Genomic DNA, 20,844 nt, shown 5'->3' on the forward strand with positions numbered 1-20,844 from the left:
ACGAAGCGTTGCACGCAGCTTTGGTACTGTTCTAAACTTTCACGTGGTAATGGCGTTTTGCTAAGTCACACACACAGGCACCCGAGTGATAAAGCTGAACCATGACAACGCTTCATTCCAGTTTTAGAAGAAAGGTGTTGTTTAATTTCAGAACCTGAAATATGACACTTCTATTTATTTACAAATATTTTATTATTGGATGCCACGTTCCAACTCTTTCCATTTTCAGTCCCTCGCTGTGCCTGGACACACACACCCAAGGAAGGGAGTGCTGTTCTTTGGAAGTTGCCCCAGTGGTCTCCATGTTACTGGTAGATTCTCCGTGGCTCTCGCAGAACAACACCACCCTCCGTCATCGCTTTTTCAAATTCCTGGATCTTGTTGGAAAGAGAGATGTGAATAAATAGAGAGAATGCAGTCAGTACCCAAACAACACTGTGAACACAGAGCGTGCAGCTTGTCAGGGTCACCTTTTGAACCGTTGCAAGAAAGAACAGGCAAGCCACATAAGAAAAGTAATGGTGAAAATACATAAATTAGTGATTAGAAAGGGAAAAAAAAAAACACTCATCAAGTATAAGGAGACAGGTACTTGCCGAATCACAGCGGTATTCCCAAGGAATAACAGCTTTAAAGTTCACAAAGTTGATTCCCGCTTCCAAACAGCGCTGCGCCATAACGCGGCCAAGGTTTCTGCAGGCTGCAACGCCCTTAGGACTGTACAGCTGCCTCTTTATAGCCCACTCCCGAGTAGAGGCAGATAACACAACATCGCCATTACTGCGCTCCACAAAGGCTTCCACATAATGCTGCGTCCGCTCCAGCCGTAACCTGGGCGAGGGAAAAACGCACCGTGCAGAATGATGCCTTCCCCAGAGAGAACACACTGAAATGCAGTAACCAAAGTTCTGTGTTTTATAACATTGAATGCACTGGAACTATTAATATAATGATTTCTCAATACTGCTTTTATTAACTTGGCAGGCTTTCTTTCTTACTTTATTTGGACACAAAATAGGACTCCTTTTACCAGTTAAAAGGACTGAAGTTCCAGGAGTGACTTTTCAGCAATCACGTGCCTAGCCATAGAGTGCTTCGCATGCACTCGCCCCAAAAACAAACACTGTGCATCTGTACCATGCTGTCTGCATGGGGGAACCGCTCCAGCTGAAAAGAAGCTCTAGGTTTGTCACATAGCCTCTTGAAGTCTAATGCTAAAGGGTCAACTCATTCAATAACCCAAAAAGTACATTTTATGGAAATTCCACATAGTATATATATCACTGATTTTTATTTCTTTTGGAGTCTTCACCTCCTCTAGTGGTCTTCCAACTCACCTGTGCCAGAATTCACGCTTTGGCCACGTTGTCTTCCAGCCACGCTCTTTCCTAGCAAGTGCCAACTGCTCCAGGTTCCGAGGGTTCCTGTTAGTGAACTCTGGGGAAATCACCTCATTCTCCCTTGTGTCTATTTCACTCTCAGATTGGAGGCCAGCTGTAGCTGATGCATAACGGATACCTTAAAGGAAAGCATGAAAAAAAAGAAAACAGGAGGGGAGAACAAACAAAATCACAACAAGTTAGGAATTATATATAACACAAGTAGTAGACCAAATACAAAGCAGTGGGTAACCAGAGCTCGGCCTCTTTCTTCAACTTGTGAGATGGAACATAAGCTAAAAATTGAAGGTACATGGAACATTCAACTATGTTTTAAGAATGTAATACAAACTGGAGAATAATTACAAGATTCTTAGAATTAAAACTCCAAGAAATACCGAAAGTGAACTGCACAAGGAACCAACTGACTACTAAAGAAGTAAAAACCCATCAACCTTGCCCCATCACCAACCATGCTATCACCTTAGGCTTGCAAACTCACTCCGCCACGCGTCTTTTACGTCCTGAACGGCAGCGGGAGCCCCTCCAGCAGGCTACGTCTCAGGGCCCCGCCTCATCCCACAGCAGCCGTTCCCGGTGGCACTACGGGTCTGAGCAGGGCGGAGCAGCCGCACCGTGACACCGACCTGGCAGTACAGGGGCTCGACGCCTCCTGCCGGAGAAGTCTGGCTCAAAGAATACCAGAGCAATCGAACCTACCCGTTCCCCGCGCCTGCAGCCGGCCAGCCGCCAACAACACGCAGCCGCGACCGCCCAGCGCCATGGAGAGCCGGCCCCGCCGCGGCCTCAGACGACAGTGACCTCTCGGGCGCTCAGAGACCGCTGGGCGCCGCCATCTTGGGTGAGGCCGGCACCTCCCTCCGGAAGCCGGAGGAGCACTTCCGCCCACAGCGGGCTGTCACGTGGGACCATTGGGCGGGCTGCTGCGCGCTTATTACGCGAGTTATCCCGGTGTGTGCTTTGTAGGTAGCGCGTTAACGGGGAGAGCCCCGGGAAGCGCGGTGGCTTTGAGTGCCGGCCACTCGTCGCCTTTCTCTAGAGCTAAAGGAAGAAACTCGGGCTCGAGACGAAACAGATCGTGGCTTTGTAACTAGGAGAATAATAAATTCAGTTCAAAAGCGAAGTAACGCATTGTAATACTATTGTCAAAAGTGCGGAAACGCCACACCACAAGATGTCGTGTTAGATCTAGCCGCAGTCCAGAGAAGAGCAATTCCGTACCCACCCAGACAGCCGTTCCCGCCCTACCGGGACAGTGCCGCCAGAGGTCAGCGCGCTAACGCGCATGCGCAAAGCAGCCGCGCACCACCCCGCTTTCTAGAACCTCCTGGAAGCGCTGCCGCCTCTTCTTCGGTCCAGTGGCTTTGTTCAACGGCAAGGACCAATCACGGCTCGAGGCTGGCCGCGCCGCGCCTCCGGATTGGGCGGCCAGGCCACGGTCCCGCCCCTCGTGCCCACGGCCTGCCCACGCCGGTCTCGGGCAGAGCTCCCAGCATTCCAAGGCGGCCCGTTGGGTGTTGTGCGGCTAGGCCTTGCGTCTCTCTGTGTCGCGCCGAGGCCCGGCGGGAAGATGGCGGCGATGGAGGGGCCCCTGGCCGTGTTCGGCGAGCGAACCAGCGGCGACACCATTCGCACGCAGAACGGTAATGGCCGTGCTGCTAGCGGGGCCTGCTAAGCGGGGAGGGAGCGTGGAGGAGGGAACATGGCGCTGCCATGTGCTTCCCCGCCCCGGCTGCTGCCGTAGGGTGCCCGGTGCTGCTGGGGAAACGGGCGCCGTCCGAACTGTGCTTTTCACAAGCATCACACGGCTTTCGCGTTTTTAGTGTGCATCCTTAGGGTGGGGCTACGTGTCCTGGGATTGTCTGTATTTGCGAGAAGGTAAAAGGTATTGAAGGAGCTGATCTGCCTCCTGGTGATTGTGAGGGTTGTTCGGTTCTGATGTGCACTTAAGGTCAGGATTGCCTTAATCTGGCTGAGATGCTCGGTTGTTGCAGCTCTTTTAAAAAAGCTGCTCTAAAGAGCAGCAGTTACACCTTTTGAAGCTCAGAGTGAGGGCCTGCATTGAAGCTGTTCCCATTATACTACCACTTTTTCAATCTCCCGAGGAAGTGGCTATGCTTGTGGGATAGAGGAAAAACTTGCCACGGTCTGAAGGAAAAGGTTGATTGTATCTTTTTCCTACATGAAGTTGGCAGAACAACACATAAATAAGCTGCTTTGTTAGATGCTCCATTATCATTTCAGTGCCTGAACGCCCCTCACTTTAAACTTTCATGACTAAAAGGGTTTTAAGTATTTATGTTAGTTACAGACTTAATTAAGGCAAGAAGATAGGTTATTAGTTCTTATATCTTACGTTATATGGTTGTACCGTAGGTGTGTATCTACCTTGCTACGTGCTTCTTGTATTTCATACTGCTTAGTACCAGCAAACAATTAGAGTGTTTAGGCAAACTGAAATTGATCCTAAGTTAGTTTATTTCATCTAAAGTTTCTGAAAGTTTTTTTTTTTTTAACCTTGATTTTTTGTTTTTCATTTATGCAGTTACTGCTGCATCTGCTATTGCCAACATTGTGAAAAGTTCCTTGGGGCCAGTTGGTCTGGATAAGATGTTGGTGGATGAAATTGGGGTAAGTAAGTAAGTTTTTTCTTAAGTGGAAGTTACCAGGAAGTTTTTTATTCCTGTACAAGTGCTTCCACCTAGCGTGCTTCCTAGGTCTCATGTTCGTGTACTTGTTTGGAGTTCATATGGTGTGGAAGGAGGAGCACTTAAGTTAAGTAGCACTCAGGTGGTTCATGCTGTATCGCATCAGCAGTTTTTGTATTACAGTTGGTCTTTTTCTACATATAAAAACTACTACTTGAAAAAATCACTTTGACTCAAATGAATATCAAATGCTGAAGTCAGACCTCGTGATGGTGTTGACTTGTATACCCTGATATCTTCACTCTGAGGCACAACAGAATAGTGATTTCAGCTAACTCTTAACAACTCTAAAATCTGCTTTTTTGCAATTCAGATTATTCAGAGTTTTCATTGTAGAGTACCACAATAAAATACAGTATTGGAGGTGATTCACTACTTCGTTGTGAGCATGATACGTGCAGAACATTTGATATCTAACTAGTATTTCTGATGATAATGAAGTGGCAGTCCTGCCCTGGTAACAATGGGTCACTTGGTTACAAAAAATAAACATTTTGTATAAATAGCCATTTCACAAGTATTTATGAAGAAAAAATAGTGTTCTGTTATATTAACTTTGTGAAATGTGACAGAAAAAACAATAGACATTTTGTACTAATATTCAATTTCTGAAAACTAGGATGTGACCATTACTAATGATGGTGCCACCATTCTGAAACTGCTGGAGGTCGAACATCCTGCTGCAAAAGTCCTGTGTGAGCTGGCAGACCTACAAGACAAAGAAGTCGGTGATGGGACAACCTCAGTGGTATGCAAAAAGTTGTACAGGCAGATGCAACAAATGTCAGTGTTTTGTGATCTCATTTTTTCTTAAAGTGGGTTACAGAATACAGAAATCAGTTGTGTGCTTATATTTTATAGATGGTTTTTTTCTATATGCAGTTGGTGTACTGGGATGAAACTTAATCCCTGCAGAATATTAGTTGATTTTTTTTTCCTTTCTTGAAATCAGGGCTAGGTTTTGAATTGACATTTTTAGTTTCTAAGCAGTGTGAAAGTAAAGCACTAAAACTAATGGGTAAGAATGGTGAGTGCTGTAAGAAGTTCTAGGGAAGTGAAAACTATTAAGCTGTTTACAATTGGGTGGCTTTTTCATAAGGTCAGTTTTAGGAGTTTTTTTTCTGCTGAATAGAGAGTGAACCATTGGGGATTTGACTTTGTACTGTATGACAGCAGTCAGTTGTTTTGGTTGTATGGAATACGTATGTTTGGTGTTTGTATTTCAAACAGGTAATCATTGCTGCAGAACTGCTGAAAAATGCAGACGAACTAGTCAAACAGAAAATCCATCCTACCTCCATTATTGGTGGCTACCGACTTGCTTGCAAGTAAGGAACAGATAGATTTGAATTATATTGCATTTTCCAGGTACAATAACTGCGTGCTTTTTGTTCTGTTTTTATAACTGCATTAATGAAGATTTCTTTGTGCAAAAAGGATACTGTGGTTTCATTGTTCTTAACTGTTTTAATTCTGCATTTGCATACTGTCATGTAAGTCATTTAACTGTCTGAGGAGAACTGATTTGGTTTCTGTGTAACACTTAGCAGGGCTGAGGGCATGAGATTTGTCTTCTGTAAAGGTGGCGTTCTTTATCAGCATTTTGTCTTTATTCTACAGGGAAGCAGTTCGCTACATCAATGAAAACCTTATTATTAACACAGACGAGTTAGGCAGGGAATGCCTAATTAATGCTGCTAAAACATCTATGTCCTCGAAAATTATAGGAATGTATCCTTTAACTTGGTTCAGTTATTTTGTGCTCAGAGAGCTTGATCGGTTGGGCTAGTTTCTTTTACAGCAGCAGAAAAGATAAAGTATTCTCCCGTTCATAACAAGGATGCGAAGAACATTTCACTGGTGTTGTTATCTGGCATGGGAGAGCATGTCCAGACCTTTCCAAGTTATTTGAACCTGAATAAGGACACCGTAATAGATGGAACTGTATTTCTTCCTTACTACTGTACATGCTAATGCTCTGTGTAAAGGAACTAAATGAAATTTCATAAGTATCAGAGGAGTGAAACTGCAGGAAAGAAGGTTGTGTTTTGGTTGATAGTGACAGAAACAACTGTATTCCTTGACCTTTGTGCTAATGGGATATGTACTGTAATAGATGTTTCTGTTAAGTGCAAAAAAGAGTGTCAAACACGAGCTTTGCACCAGTGTGTCCTAATTTTCTTCTCATTGTTCCAATGAGTTGCTCATTCCTTTAAAAAAAATCATATTTTATACAAGAAAGTCAGCTTTTTTTCTTTTCCATTCCTTAAGCACAACAGTAGTTTTCATCCTGAGTTTTAACCTTGACAGCATTTTAGAGATGGTGATTTCTTTGCAAATATGGTGGTGGATGCTGCGATGGCAGTTAAATACACAGACCAGAAGGGGCAGGCCCGGTATCCAATCAACTCTGTTAATGTTTTGAAGGCACATGGCCGTAGCCAAAAAGAGAGCATTCTTGTGAATGGTTATGCTCTGAACTGCGTGGTGGGCTCACAGGGTAAGAACATATACTGTGTTTCATAAAGTTTTTGTGTGAGTTTGGTACTTAGTCATTCTGCATGGATCTTCTGACTGACATTGGGAGACTTCTGGTGTTTCGATTCCCAAATAGAGTTGCTTTGTGGTTAAGTAACATAGAAGTGTGTGAGACTGATGGTTAGAAGTCTCTGTTAGTATTTTCTTACCCTCAGGCAGAACTGGAGATTGAAAAAAACAAGTTGATTAAATAACTGACATGTAAAAGCAGCGTTATTTTCTGATGTGAACTTGAGGGTCTGTTAATTCAGTTTGACACAGCCATTTTCCTTCTTCCCTTTTGTACTCTGTCCTTAGGTATGACAAAGAGAATAGTTAATGCAAAGATTGCGTGCCTTGACTTCAGTCTGCAGAAAGCAAAAATGAAGCTTGGTGTTCAGGTTGTTATCACGGACCCTGAGAAGCTGGACCAGATAAGGCAAAGGTGTGTGGGAGGTTGACTTAACAGCCAGTGGGATTCAGAGGCTTAATTGATCTCTTCAGTTCGTTTCAAAGAAATGCACATACACTTGGGTAGTGCTTCATTCTTGCAGAACTCTGCATGGCGATTTCAGGACATTGGTTAATGGAACTTAATTATGAAATCCTAAATCTGTTTTTAATTTACACATTGCCCTTGCAGAGAATCAGACATTACAAAAGAAAGGATCCAGAAGATTTTGGCCACCGGTGCTAACGTTATTCTAACCACTGGAGGTATTGATGACATGTGTCTGAAATACTTTGTTGATGCTGGTGCCATGGCAGTACGAAGAGTTGTAAAGAGGGATCTTAAGCGGATTGCGAAGGCATCAGGAGGTATGTTGTGGGGTAAATAACTCACAAGGATGGTACTTCACAAAGAAATAGTATAGATGATGGTATATTTTGAGTAGGTCTATATAGACAGTATACAAATAATACAAAAGAGAAGATGGCTCACCTTCAGGATGACAAGGCTCACGGGGAACTCCACATGGGAGAGATCTCCGAGAAGGGATCCATCCCTGGTGGTGGTCAGCCCTTAAATGGGGTCTGGGAGAGGTGGAACCAGGCTCCACCCCTTCCAATCACACAGGTATATCACCTTCACCTGTGCCCCCATGGCTGACTTGGTGCTCACCTCAGGTGACCAATCAGTGGCTCGGGCCGTGATCAGCAGTTCCCATACATATGTGTATGTGAAAAGCTTCTTCAAATAAATGCTGTAACTAATGTTCAAAGTAAGTCCTCAAGGCGTGTGGGCCATGCAAGGGGAGGATAAGGAATGCTCAACCACTTCCATTGTGTTTTAACTTTACCATTCCTCTTAAGGAACTTCTGGTTCTTGAAAATGCTGCAAAAACTGAGCAAAACCAATAACACTGATGACAAACTGTAGGGTACCATTGCTATGTGAGATTTAATTAATCTTTGCTCTGCTGAGGTGCTGCTAATTGAAGAAAAAATTGCTTACTCTGCTTGTACTTGTTTTGTGTGTCTGATGTGCTTCTGAGAAGTTGGCAAAGGATGTGTTGGAACTGAATGCTAATTTCACGGTTTTTTTGTTTGTTAAAGCAACCATATGTTCAACCCTTGCAAACCTTGAAGGTGAAGAAAGTTTTGAGGCATTAATGCTGGGACAGGCAGAAGAAGTGATTCAAGAGAGAATCTGTGATGATGAACTGATCTTAATCAAGAAGTAAGGACCTCTTTGAGAATACTGTTTTGTGTATGATTTTTCTCTTGGATTTGAGATAAAATCCCATTTATTTGCTTCCATGCTATCTCAGTGGCATGAGTAGTTATACGCATGGGAAAGAGTATATCAAGTCCACTGCAAATGAGAGGTGAAAGTAGCAGTATTTCATCTTGTCTGCTGGGGCTGGACAGCTGTTACAGCAACCATGATTTATCAGATGGTTAGATAGGCTGTATTTAACATTTAGTTATAGTTTCTTTAACAAGAATATACTTGTGTATTGACTTAGCTTCTTTTGATCTCGGTGTTCAGTGATCTCAGTGTTCAGCTTACTGTAGTCTCTTTCTGTAGTTGTTTCTGAGGGAATCAAATACACTTACTCACTTGTATGACAGCTTTTTGTGTGTTTTTTCAACAAAGCTGCCTTCTTATTCCTGTATTTCACAGCACAAAGGCTCGTACTTCAGCATCCATCATTTTACGAGGAGCTAACGACTTCATGTGTGATGAAATGGAACGATCTATACACGATGCTCTCTGTGTTGTTAAAAGAGTATTGGAATCCAAGTCTGTGGTTCCAGGTGGTGGTGCTGTAGAGGCAGCACTTTCAATATATCTTGAAAATTATGCAACAAGTATGGTGAGTGTTAAACAGACAAGTAACAGCACACGTGTGTTTTGTTAGGACAGCATGGATATTCTTCCTTCTACCAGAAATCAGTTGTATGGTTCTTGAAAGCATAATCATTTTACAGAGTTGTAAGATGCTTCTTACAAACAGAAAACATGAATTGCTGATAATTCAACTAAATGTGAAAGATGTTTTGTCCTGCTGTCTTAATTGTGGCTGTGCTTTTCTTATCCCATCAGCGACAGTGAGTTAGTTTTAAAACTGTTCTCTTTTTAGGGATCACGTGAACAACTTGCAATAGCAGAATTTGCAAGATCTCTCTTAATAATTCCAAATACACTGGCAGTGAATGCTGCTCAAGATGCTACAGATCTTGTTGCAAAGTTACGAGCATTCCACAATGAGGCTCAAGTTAATCCTGATCGCAAAAATCTGAAATGGCAAGTATCAGTATGGAAGTATCTCTAAGTGGGTGGGAGAGTTGGGTGGAAAACTGTTCTGATGGTTTAGGGAGCCATAATTTGCCTGCGGAACAGTGTAGGCTGTCCCTGAATTATTTTCCCTCTGACCTTCAGTTCTGTGTGTCACCAGGAGCTAGTATTAAAGAAACAGCGTGCTCTCTGGATTTATTTCTACCTTTCCATCTGATGATAGTTTTTCTTTCCAGGATTGGTCTTGACTTGGTCAATGGAAAGCCTCGTGATAATAAACAAGCTGGTGTCTTTGAACCAACTGTGGTCAAAACTAAGAGCTTGAAGTTCGCAACAGAAGCTGCAATTACTATTCTTCGAATCGATGATCTTATCAAACTGCACCCTGAACCTAAAGAGGACAGAGGGTGCTATGAAGATGCGGTTCACTCTGGAGCACTTGAAGAATAAGTAGGCTTTATTTATGTTTATCTAACTTACACTTCCCACTCTTGTAACTGAAACATTAATAAAACAAGTGGTTGAATGCTGCTATTTTTTATGTGGAAAAAAATTATTTTCAGAAGTGAGAATTACAGTGTATTAACCCTTCATCTTAGTTGACAAGGCAACCGAAGAATAAGCACAAAAAGCATTTTAGTAAGCCTCCTTTAATTGTAGGGAAAACAAAAACAAGTCAGTTGCGTGATTAGACATCTGCTAGTAAACTAAGGCAGTTACTCATCTCTCAATGCACATGGCTATTCCCATTCCTCCTCCTATGCAGAGAGCAGCAACACCACGTTTTCCTCCTGCTCGTTCCAGTGCATGTAACAGAGTCACAAGGATGCGGCAACCAGAGGCGCCCAGCGGGTGGCCAAGAGCAATGGCTCCACCATGGATATTGATCTGGGGGGGAGGAAAGAACATAAGGTCAGGTTCAAAAGTCATCTAACCCGTGTGAGTTTTGACATCACTGACATCACACTGGGTACAGTCTCTGATAGTGACTAAGTCAATCTGCTACACATACCTCAAGGAAAACTAGATCCAGGCTGTATAAGCTGTTAAAGGCCTGAGTAGTTAAAGGAAATGCCTCATGTGGTATCATCTATACCAACAGGACTGCTCCACTTCAGCTTTGAATACAATCTGAATAGAATCAATGCAACACAACCTCATGTTTGTTACCTTTTCTGGATTCACTTTCAATTCTTTTGCTATTGCAATTGATAGTGATGCAAAGGCTTCATTGATTTCAAACAAGTCAACTTGGTCCAGAGCCCAGCCAGCTTTGTCAGTCTGAGAGAACAAAACAGAAGTTTTAGCAGGAGCTTTGTTTTCCACAGCACCTGAGGGAGGAAGCTGTTAATGAGACTTGTATCAGTGGTACAAATTCTGTACCACTATTAAAAAAAAACTACAGGACAACAGGCATCGTTTCACAGGGTCAGCAAAAAAAAAGTTCAGCGTGTTCCCTGCTGGTAAAACTCACAGGTTAATGTTTCACCACCAATGGGGATGTTAGCAATTGCAGGGAGTCAAACTGCACACGGTGCCAAGCAAATAACATCTTCAAGTATTGGTTTTAGCAGATTTAAAAGTAAGTTTTTACAAACCTAAGATGAATTTGTTAGAGATTCTGAATGCTTAATGTAATTTGTGCATACAAGAAACAGTGAAACGATCATTAGTGGTGGGTGTCAGGGTAATAGCTCCACTCCTGCATTTATTGAGAAGTTGCCACTAAAGCTTTCATGGTGCCACTCTAAAGGACAGTTTGATTAATGCTTTCAGGCGAGAACTGCCTGCTTAGGTATGGGCTCAGGCATGTTTTATGTATTTAAATGTTTACTTCCACTGGCTGTTTCTAACAGCAGTGCTTTATCAGCAGAATCATCTGCAGCAATGATGTTTTGCAACCAGCTAAGCTCTCCTGAGTCAAGGCTGAGAGCCCCTTTGTACTACACACAAGAGCCACCTCTTTCTGAGAAAGCAGTATCTTAAGATTTACAGTGTTGCAGCACTGAAAAAGGTGACCTTGTACCAGTTTCTCTGAAGAGTGACTGAAGTTCTGAAGCAAACTCATTGAGAAGTACTTGGTAACTTTACTACAAAGCTCACATTAAGCACCCTTTTTCAGAGTACCTATACAATTTTAGTTAGAAATATTTGTAGTTGTCTATCCTACAGTTTAAACTAAAAACGTGTATTGTGTATACAAAAAAACCAGCATTTATGGCACTGATTTAGAAGAACAGGTCAGATAAAAGGTTGATATACACTTCCAGTAAATTCAATATTAAGGCTCTTAGGTGATCGAGGAGGCCTATAAACTTGATCACATTACATTCTAAAGTCTATACGTACTTATTTGAACTATTTATTCAATGAGTAGGCACTGCCAGAAAATGAAAAGAGATTATAAACAAGTATTTTATTAATGGATAGACAGATAAACAATTACTTACAGCTTTCTTTATTGCTGAAATGGGCCCTACTCCCATTATAGATGGATCTATACCTGTCTGAGCCCAAGATACGATCCGGGCCATAGGCATAAGACCTCTCCTAGCAGCTTCAGATTTCTTCATTAGAATCACAGCTGCAGCTCCATCATTTAAACCTGTGGAATGACAAACAGCTGCTGTATGTTTGCTGGGTAACTGCAATCAAGCATTACTATTGTCCAAACACTTGCGTTACTTCACAGAAAGCAAGCAAACAAAATACATCTCCTCAGGTAAGAAGCCCTTCACAGTAATATTTGAGTTTATATATATTGTCAAACACTGCCACTTCCTTTAAAGTGCATTTAGTAGTGACCACACAGCAGCCACACCTCTTGCACGCCCTTCCTTGAGCTACAGCAACTATTGTAGTCTTTCATTTGAGATTCAGCCTGACTGACCAACCTGAAGCATTAGCTGCTGTTACTGTCCCGGTTCCATCAGTCAGAAAGCAGGGCTTTAACTTCGCCATTGCTTCCAGGTTGCTCCCATGTCGAGGGTATTCATCTGTTTTAACTTCTATAGGACCTGCAAAGCAGAGTGTTAGACACACGGGAGACCCTGGACACACATACACACACCTTAAACACAGAGCTGACAGAGCCAACAGGGTGACTGGGAATTTATGCCATATTCCTTTCTACCAACAAATCAGTGCAAATTAAGGTTCCCTCCAGCTGCTTCTGGCAGGACAGGCAGCTGGGTTTTGTGAAATAAATGCTAGCAAGCAAAATACTGTCTAGCTGTACAAAAGCATACATCGTTCTTGCTCTTCCTAATAGAACCCCTTCTCTTCCAAGTGGAAAGCTGTTATAAGAATATCACAGGAATGAACAGTCAAGTAACATGAAATATAATCTAAACTAGTTTTAGGAAAGTCCTGAAGGCCTAATGCCAGATCTTTTCCCACAGGAGCTACTCGGTGCAAACACAAATGAGTCATCATTTCTCCTTGAAAAATTCAGGTTTTGTATCCACCTCACAAAAAGGTTGAGGGAGTGGGCCTAATAGAAACAGACCTTTGGCTCATGTCCCGTAAGAGGCCTGCTTAAATCCTAAGCATACCTAAAGAGAAACACATACAACCTCTGTAACAGGACCTAGTTAATTAACTAGTAATTCTAACTGTTGTTACTGTGTATTTTACTAGGCGGTCAAGACTTGCTTGATCAACATGACTGTTTTTTGTCTAACAAAACAATACTGATTTTAATACAGCCTCCAAAGATGAGAACCTATGTTAAGCACAAGTGCCTGTGCTGTAATTACTTCTCCGATAAAACAGACAGCAGAACTATTTGCATAGAACCACATTTGAATATTCCATATTTGCATTGCTTCTCTTATTTCAAAAAATAAGACCTGGAAATTGGAAAAGAGCGCAACAAGTCACAGATTTACAGAACAGCGTATGTAATGGGCTGCATAACTGGGAAACCACGTAGTAGAAGAGACATGATAGAAGACATTATTTTCTTTAAAATTAGCTGTAATCCTCCATTTAACACCTACCTTTTTTGGAAGGTACAAGAACAGGAACAATTTCTTTTACAAAATAGCCAGCTTTCTGTGCTGCCTCTGTCCTGTTTTGAGACTGTAGAGCAAGTTGGTCTTGTTCCCCTCTGCTAACTTGCCACTGATTGGCCACGTTTTCAGCTGAAATTACAATGAAATGCAAATTACTGACTGTACCACCTATAGCTGTAAGCTTTAAATTGAAAGCATGCAGGTACTCATTAATGTCTGCTGTAGTGAGCAGTTAAACTCACTGAACAGTTTTCACTCCGATTTCTTGTTTGGTTGCTCGTGATTCTCTGCTACATTTCATTTTGCAGGTGTACAGTTCTGTGCACGATCTCCTCCCAGGAAATAAATCAAGCTAAATACAAAAGCCAACAAGCTTTCCTAGTTGCTCATCTGAATCAGATGATCAGATCAGATCTCTCAACAAGCAGTTGGCTGACTATGCCATCCAGGATGCAATAACCTACGGTTGCAAAACTACATGCATCCACACTACATTTCACCCAACTCCTCCCCACCATAAATCTGTGCTGCGGAATGCTTCAATTACATAGGAATTAATTTTGTCACTTTTCCTGAAATTAATTTAAATTGCTAAGAAAGAAAAGAGGTGTGGTGAGATGAGGTGCCAACAGGCACGAGCCAGGGAGTCTGAAGATGTACTCCTCCAGGTCAACATTTTATTTGCTCAGATAGGGAGAAAACAAAACAAAACAAACAAGCAAAAAAAAAATACTGAGTGCACTCTTCTCCCACCTTCCCACTTAACCATTTGATTTTCAGGACTGTCACCACTTACCTGTTATACCCATATGATACTGATAAAAAGCATCCGTAAGGCCATCACGGATTATAGTATCCTGCAAGGAAGCCTCTCCCATTTTCACCCCAGCTCGCATGTGAATTACATGAGGAGCCTGAAAGAAGGTATTTCAGAAGTTAGATAGGTTCTATCAGCTGTATGCAACACAGCTAAGACAGCAGGACAGAGAGACAGATCTCCACCTTGGGGCTGCAGGTAGCAATCCCTTCTCACAGTCTCCCTCGCACACATACCCCTCCTGCTCCCCAAACCACCCACCTTAGGTCCTTTTCTCACACTGCAGGATAGAATAAGAAGTAAGAGGTCAGTTAGGGTCCTTGGCCAGTCAAAACATGGGGCTCCTCAGCTGGCTGCTCTGCCTCTCCTTTCAGGGTCTGATAGCTGGCATGGTGCTTGCATTTCTCAGGCAGCACAGATCAATAAGCAGCGAATGTTTTCTCAGCACAGATGGAATCACACAGTACTGTGGGGCAATACAAGCTGCGCATCCCTCTAAATGTACATCCCTACTGTACTCTAAGTGCTACCAGGGAGCACCAACCTCACCCTAAGCACTTAAGACAGCCAGTGAGCCTCTGCATTAGATCATTTCCCAAGCACCAACCCATGACACAGCCTTGGGCGGAAGACCTTAAAATGGAAGCATCTTGTTTCCTTTCCAAATTCATATTTCAGGTTACTTACTGACTAATTAGTCTGCAAGAGAATAACATTTCCAGTCATTCATTCTTTGAGCCTCTTGCAGCACAGAAACCCTCTCTCCATTGTCAGCTGTCACAAGTAATTCAACAGTACAGGACTAGATGGCAATTAAAACAGAACTTTAAATGCAGTGTGTGTTTGCATGCAATCTTTTCAGTAGCTATAGAATCATTAAAAAGAAGAAAAGCTACCAAGTCCATTTTTGCATATGTAAATTCACTTTCAAGTGCAAGAACTGCCTCCAGAGTGTTAACCTTGAAACATGTGGTTTCAGCATCACTTACTGCTATCCTCAATAAGCCAGAAAATGAGAGAGAAATCTCTTGCTTTACCTTGCTCATGCTTTCCATGCCTCCTGCGACCACAATACTGGAGTCTCCCGTCATGATGGACTGTGCCCCCAGACAGACTGCCTTCAGGCCAGACCCACAGATCATCTGACAGCTCCATGCCGGCACTGAGTATGGGATTCCCGCTCCAACACTCGCCTGCCGAGCTGGGTTCTGGCCAGCACCTGCAAGAACAGACAGGGGATGTCCTTATGAACTCTTTAAATGAAAGATGGATCCCACCACATTCTATGACTGTGCCCCAGTTCCTTCAAAATGTTGAGCTTACTCCCATTATTAACTGGTAGATAAATCTTTGCACTGCAACTCAGTTCCCTCCCTCATTTAATTGGCTATTTGCTACTGATACTTTATATGTGCAACCCCGCTTCTGACTGTGGGTGAGATGAAGCACCAACTATTCAACGTCAAAACGGCACCAACCTGTTGCACGTGTATAAGAAATACACTCACTTAAACTGCTGCTAGCTGAAGGGTTTCTTTCAGACATCTTCTGTACATTATGAATCGACAGTTTTTGCTACAAACTCCCTTGAAAGCCATAAGCACATTTGTGCAAGGTCAGCCACAAAAGCGCCCATTCTTGCTCGCAACCTTGATGTAGAGAATAGGAGCACTATATTCAGATACCATATTCTTCATCTACATCTCCTCCAGGCCAAAGCGATGCCGGCTCTTTTGTTCACAAAGGAGCAGATAAGCAGAGCACAGCACACAGCCAGCTAAAAACATACAGATATCCAAACCAGCTTTAAGTGTGATGTTCAACTATCTATTTCCTCTGTCTTTAAAGCACAACGCACCCGACTGCTTAAACACCACCCCGCTGTAGCTCCACCAAATCAAGTGACCCTCTCCCAAGCCCGCAGCCGTGCCGCAGCCGCCCCACGGGCGGCCTTCATCCCGCAGCGGCGGAGCCGTGGCCACGCACACCGTCACACTCACGAGAAACGACGCCCGAGGTGCGCGCGGGCGCAGCCGTGCCCTACCTGCGGCCAGCACCTGGCCCAGCACCACCTCGGACACCTCCTCAGGGCCCAGCCCGGCCCGCCGCAGCGCCTCGCGGATGACGGCGGCGCCCAGCTCGTGCGCGGGCAGCGCGGACAGAGCGCCGTTGAAGGAACCTGAAAGGGAGAGAGACGAGAGCCGTCACCGCCCGCAGCCCCGGCCGCGCCGCGCCCCGCGGACATACAGCCGGCCCCTCACCGATGGCGGTCCGCACGGCCGCGACGAACACAACGGGGTCGGCGCTCATGGCGGCAAAGCGGAGGCTGCGGGAGTCAGCCGGAGCGTGCACGGGTCCGGCGGCGGGAGCGGGGCCGCCCCTCGCGTGTTGCCGGGGCCGCCCCTCGCGTGTTGCCGCGCGGGGCGGGGAGGGCGGGGATAGGGGCGGGGAGGAGCCCGCACCGACACTCGGAGGAGGCAGCTGGGGCTTCAAAAAATGAAGGTGTTTGCTGCTAGAAATCACGAGAACTCTGCCATCAGGCCTCCCCTGTGCTCTCCTCTGGGCTGAACAAACGCAGGGACCTCACCACTTCTTACACACCTTGCTGTCTAGACCTTTCTCCATCTTCACGTCTATCTTCAGATCTTAGTTTCCTTTTATGATAAAAGGAAACTAAGATAATTAAAGTTAGTTGACCAAGGAAAGCCAGCTGATATAATCCTGTAGGATTTCAGCAGATAGAGAACATTTCTCATGTTATCCTTCCAGACAAAATGTCCAGCTTACAGCTCGGCAAAAACATAATGCAATGGGTAAAGAATTGGCATTTAGTAGAGAATGACACAGGTGTACAAAGGCAGCACCGAGATACCTAGTTTATCAGCTGTCCCATATGCCAATAACGTCATTCTTCGTGCAATATTTGACTGATTACAATTCGAGGTCATCAATGCAAATAGAAAACCACTAATGTAAGAGATGAGCTCAGACTAACAAGTGTCAGCAGGTGTACAAAGTCCAAATATTCTAATACAGCTACTGTGAGTCTTACAGGATCCCTCTGCATTTCAAATTGAAATAGAGCATAGAATGTGGATTCGAATCCTTTTCTCCCCACATTTGATCTTTACCCGCTATTCAATCAGAGTTTGAATTTGGAGGCCTAGTGACCTCATGACAGCTGATCTGCTTCAGCTTTGTTCTCAACCACAAACAGCAGAACTGTTTTCTAACTCTAGAGAAGTGGGAGACCAGACAGTAATAATGGGCCAGCCTGAAATCAATAAGAGATATCCTTTTTTTTTTTTCTGTTTGACTTGTGCTATCCTATATAACTTTGCTTGTACATAATGTCCAGGATTGAGATTCAAATGCATTACAGGAATGCTTAAAGGAAAAAAATAAAAAAACAACAAAGAAAACCATAGCAATTGCATGAAGACAAATAATTGGGAAACATGTATGGTACAGATCAAAGTTATTTAAACAAACAGAAACACAGCGATGACTCACTAAGCAGCTGTGCTTTGAATTCACTGTAGTTAATGAACAGCACAATATCCAATAACAACCTGCTGCCTAATATTGGTACATTTTCACATTTCTTAGAAATCTAGGCTCTGTGAAATTCAGACAGGAAGAATTAGGACTTCACCCGGAACAGTGAATTTACGTGCTACTATTCAAGAATTAGGGCTATGTTGTGCAAAGTTTATTTTCCTGTAAGCACAATGAAGTGGACTTATGCCTTGTGTGAAACACTCAGAATACTCAAAGGTTTTGGAAGATTCTTTTGGTATTGGATAGTTCAGTTTTATTAGGAATAGGCTAAAATGTAGAACATTTCAGTGTTCACTAATTTACCCTCCTCAAAATGCTTTCCACATTTAGCCTATGCAGATATAATTGTTACCAGATAACACTTTTTACTGTAAGTCTGACACGTGGTCAGTGAACATTTACAAAAGTAATTTTGCTGGGGGAGTGACTTTGATACAAACTAAGTTGCATCTTCTATAGGCCAGGAAAAAAAAATATGTGCAAGCAACTGTTAATTTAAATTAAAAAATCAAGATAGAAAATAATTCCATAATTAAAAACAAAAACAAAAACAAAACCCCTAATTTTATAACTTTAATATAAAGATTTATAATCCTTAGTATCTCCTGCCAAATGGTACAGATTCATATTTTATGGAATTGGCTCTTTGCAGTAATGTAAGATATTCATGGTAATTAAGTTTAAGGTCAAATAATTGACCAACATTTTGGACTTCTGTTACTAACAGTAATGAGGGTATCCTGCTTTTCTGTTTTTCTTTCTTTTGTAATTATTCTTTCTCAGAAGCATGAGACACATTTTGACTACTTTGGTACAATGTACATTAAAACAAGCATCCTCAAAGCTAAGAGTCAAATATTACCACAGTAATTATATGGCACTTCATAATATTTGATCCTTGTGGGGTCTGCAGCTCTCATCTGAGCTCATTAAAAAGGCATTTACTCTGTGCTTTAAATATTTGAAAATATTATTCCTCTGAAGTAATAGGACTCGTTCTTTGGGTGGTTTCAGCAAAAACAACAACAACAACAGAAAAAAAACCCAGCAAAGTCACATTATTTTTTGTTTGTTAAAAAAAAAAAAACAAAAACAAAAAACAGTTACCAAAACAAGTTAGCTTAACAGCTAGCAATATTTCATGAAAATCAAATCTTGAGATCTGAGAAAGGTTTTTCCTCTCTCCACATACTTTGGCATTGTGCTGGGATAATACAAAGCATTCAGATTTGCTGAGCACCTTTAGCATCTTGAGGCCCTTTCTGAGGTCTAGACAGAACATCCTTTTTCTAGGTTGTCTCATTGGAAGACTGGCACTTACTTGTCTATGGGTAGGTCCAGCATATAAGGTATACTTCAAAGAACAGACTGTTTTCCTAGTGCAGATTAGATTTACATTTTCTAACACTCTTAAACCTCAAATTTCATCCTCAATAGCTTCGTTCTTGGAAGTCAAGATTCTGATAAGCAAAATACGTTTTTGTCTGTATTAAGGGAAATCTTCGTTTTCCTCGCTTCTGTTTTTGTCAGGAAAAGCTCATAATCTAATCAGTATTTACTAAAAAACGCGGTCTTCCCCTCAGACAGAAATAACATTGTGATATTAAAACGTAATGACTTTAACATGGCTTAAAAACAGGTGTAGTAAATACCTAATTTCATATCCTTAGTAACTAACTATATACACATCTGTATTTCAAATGCAAGCACAGCGTCTGCTAGGCATCCCGAACCTGAGCATAACTGAGTCACCATTTGGCTGTAATTGTAGCTTAACTGATTGATTGCCATTTAGGTGATGTCTTGAGGAGACCCTCTGCAACTTACATTCCTAACCACTGTATTGCATGCAGCAACTCACAGGTGTGCAGTGGTATCACAAGTGTTGCAGATGAGTGTTAAATCAGCTCCACACAGTAGTTATAAAATCACATGTAGGACATTAACACTGTAGACAGTGCTGTGGTGCTGTCTGAATGTTGCTTCGGCACTGCTGTTTGCAGAACATTGTGCGCCTGTTCATGTTAGGACTAACAGTGCTGCTGGGAGTTATCACAGTACCTAAAAACAAGGAGAAAGTGACTGCAGCTACCACACTGTGAGCACAACTCGGTGCAGGCGTTAGTGTGTGTATTCCAGCACAGAACAAAGCCCCAAAACGCATTATGTGCATTTTTAGCGTTGTAGCATTTAGATTTGAGCACGAGGGAATCGAGTCAGTTTGGTTTAAATATGTAGTAAGGCCTGTAACACCTACCCTCACTTTATCTTCATTTAAAGCAAACACTTGCAAGGGATTTGTGAAGGAAGCAGGGCAGGAAGTCCTAAAGAGCAATCACAGTTCACGTTTTACAGTTCAGAACTAAGATAAAGCTTTGAAAGAACTCGAGCCTTCTGTTGCTGTGGTCACTGTTCACGAACAATTTGTGCTTTTTTGTGTAACCACACCAAATCCGCGCGTGCCTTACGCCCTCAGGATCCTTCCATCGCTCACTTAGAAACAGTTGCTTCGGCCCTATACAAATACAGATGCAGGGAGTATACACGTTTGGATCCCTCCCGCAGCGAGTACGCTCGTTTTGCTACCAGTTAACGCTCCTATTTCAGCGAGGGGGTGGACTACCTCCAGAAGCCCCTTCCTGCCCCCGCGGTTCTGTGACGCTAAGAAACACTACAACCATCTAAAGCAGGCCGGAGCGCCGAGCTCCAGGCGGGCGCTCCATAGGAGGCGGGCGCTCCATAGGGAGGTGCCCGCGCAGCAGCGCCTCCCGGCACGAGCTGCGGTATCCTTCCGCCCGTCCCATGCCGCCCCGCGCTAGCCGCCCTCCCCGCCCGTTTCATTGACAGCTTTGAAACCAACATTCCGAAAAGCGACGAAACGGCCGCTGCGACACAGTGGGCGCAGCCCGGCACCGCCTTCCGCGGGAGAAGCGAGCTGCCGAGGGATGCCCCTCACGGGCCGTGCCGAACGCACCGCAGAGCGCGCCGCCGATAGAGGCGACATTGCCGAAACGGCTCCCGGCGCGCCTCGCGAGTTGCGCGCGCAGCCGCCGCCCTGTGGCGCGGGGCGGGCGGTGGGAGG

At 43.4% G+C, this 20,844-nt stretch overlaps 3 protein-coding genes and 1 non-coding gene across 4 annotated transcripts; 2 read left to right on the plus strand and 2 right to left on the minus strand.

The window, feature by feature from the left end:
• Nucleotides 1–168: 168 nt before the first annotated feature.
• MRPL18 (mitochondrial ribosomal protein L18) lies at nucleotides 169–2,270 on the minus strand. The gene is made up of 4 exons (XM_065731432.1): nucleotides 2,100–2,270; nucleotides 1,338–1,518; nucleotides 597–831; nucleotides 169–377 (listed from the first exon to the last, which is right to left on the minus strand). The coding sequence occupies exons 1-4, from the start codon at nucleotides 2,161–2,163 to the stop codon at nucleotides 306–308; spliced, it is 552 nt and encodes a 183-aa protein (XP_065587504.1). The 5' UTR covers nucleotides 2,164–2,270; the 3' UTR covers nucleotides 169–305.
• Nucleotides 2,271–2,924: 654 nt separating this feature from the next.
• TCP1 (t-complex 1) lies at nucleotides 2,925–9,902 on the plus strand. The gene is made up of 12 exons (XM_065731474.1): nucleotides 2,925–3,043; nucleotides 3,946–4,031; nucleotides 4,728–4,856; nucleotides 5,339–5,436; nucleotides 5,729–5,839; nucleotides 6,427–6,608; nucleotides 6,944–7,070; nucleotides 7,269–7,444; nucleotides 8,183–8,306; nucleotides 8,754–8,946; nucleotides 9,214–9,377; nucleotides 9,605–9,902. The coding sequence occupies exons 1-12, from the start codon at nucleotides 2,971–2,973 to the stop codon at nucleotides 9,816–9,818; spliced, it is 1,677 nt and encodes a 558-aa protein (XP_065587546.1). The 5' UTR covers nucleotides 2,925–2,970; the 3' UTR covers nucleotides 9,819–9,902.
• On the plus strand, nucleotides 3,470–3,606 carry LOC136049011 (small nucleolar RNA SNORA29). Its single transcript, XR_010622255.1, has one exon. It is a non-coding gene; the product is annotated as a small nucleolar RNA SNORA29 (small nucleolar RNA).
• Nucleotides 9,902–16,545, minus strand: ACAT2 (acetyl-CoA acetyltransferase 2). The gene is made up of 9 exons (XM_065731489.1): nucleotides 16,463–16,545; nucleotides 16,246–16,380; nucleotides 15,239–15,420; nucleotides 14,181–14,298; nucleotides 13,370–13,513; nucleotides 12,263–12,385; nucleotides 11,819–11,973; nucleotides 10,539–10,649; nucleotides 9,902–10,256 (listed from the first exon to the last, which is right to left on the minus strand). Exons 1-9 carry the CDS (start codon nucleotides 16,509–16,511, stop codon nucleotides 10,089–10,091), a joined length of 1,185 nt encoding a protein of 394 aa, XP_065587561.1. The 5' UTR covers nucleotides 16,512–16,545; the 3' UTR covers nucleotides 9,902–10,088.
• Between the last annotated feature and the right edge of the window lie 4,299 nt (nucleotides 16,546–20,844).

The sequence above is a fragment of the Cyrtonyx montezumae genome, unplaced genomic scaffold (genome assembly GCF_038088225.1).
Source record: "Cyrtonyx montezumae isolate F1298 unplaced genomic scaffold, pur_monq_1.0 scaffold_0, whole genome shotgun sequence".
In the NCBI taxonomy this organism is placed as follows: Eukaryota; Metazoa; Chordata; class Aves; order Galliformes; family Odontophoridae; genus Cyrtonyx; species Cyrtonyx montezumae.

Coding starts and splice junctions, on each gene's coding strand:
- ACAT2 (XM_065731489.1), bottom strand. CDS start 16,511: ATGAGCGCCGACCCCGTTGTGTTCGTCGCGGCCGTGCGGACCGCCATC. Junction 15,421..16,245: donor GGGCCAGGTGCTGGCCGCAG/GTAGGGCACGGC, acceptor CTGTTCTTGCAG/GTGCTGGCCAGAACCCAGCT. Junction 12,386..13,369: donor TCTTGTACCTTCCAAAAAAG/GTAGGTGTTAAA, acceptor TCTGCTTTGCAG/GTCCTATAGAAGTTAAAACA.
- MRPL18 (XM_065731432.1), bottom strand. CDS start 2,163: ATGGCGCTGGGCGGTCGCGGCTGCGTGTTGTTGGCGGCTGGCCGGCTG. Junction 1,519..2,099: donor GCTGCAGGCGCGGGGAACGG/GTAGGTTCGATT, acceptor CTTTCCTTTAAG/GTATCCGTTATGCATCAGCT. Junction 832..1,337: donor AAGCGTGAATTCTGGCACAG/GTGAGTTGGAAG, acceptor TCCCTCGCCCAG/GTTACGGCTGGAGCGGACGC.
- TCP1 (XM_065731474.1), top strand. CDS start 2,971: ATGGCGGCGATGGAGGGGCCCCTGGCCGTGTTCGGCGAGCGAACCAGC. Junction 4,032..4,727: donor TGTTGGTGGATGAAATTGGG/GTAAGTAAGTAA, acceptor TCTGAAAACTAG/GATGTGACCATTACTAATGA. Junction 5,840..6,426: donor TCCTCGAAAATTATAGGAAT/GTATCCTTTAAC, acceptor ACAGCATTTTAG/AGATGGTGATTTCTTTGCAA.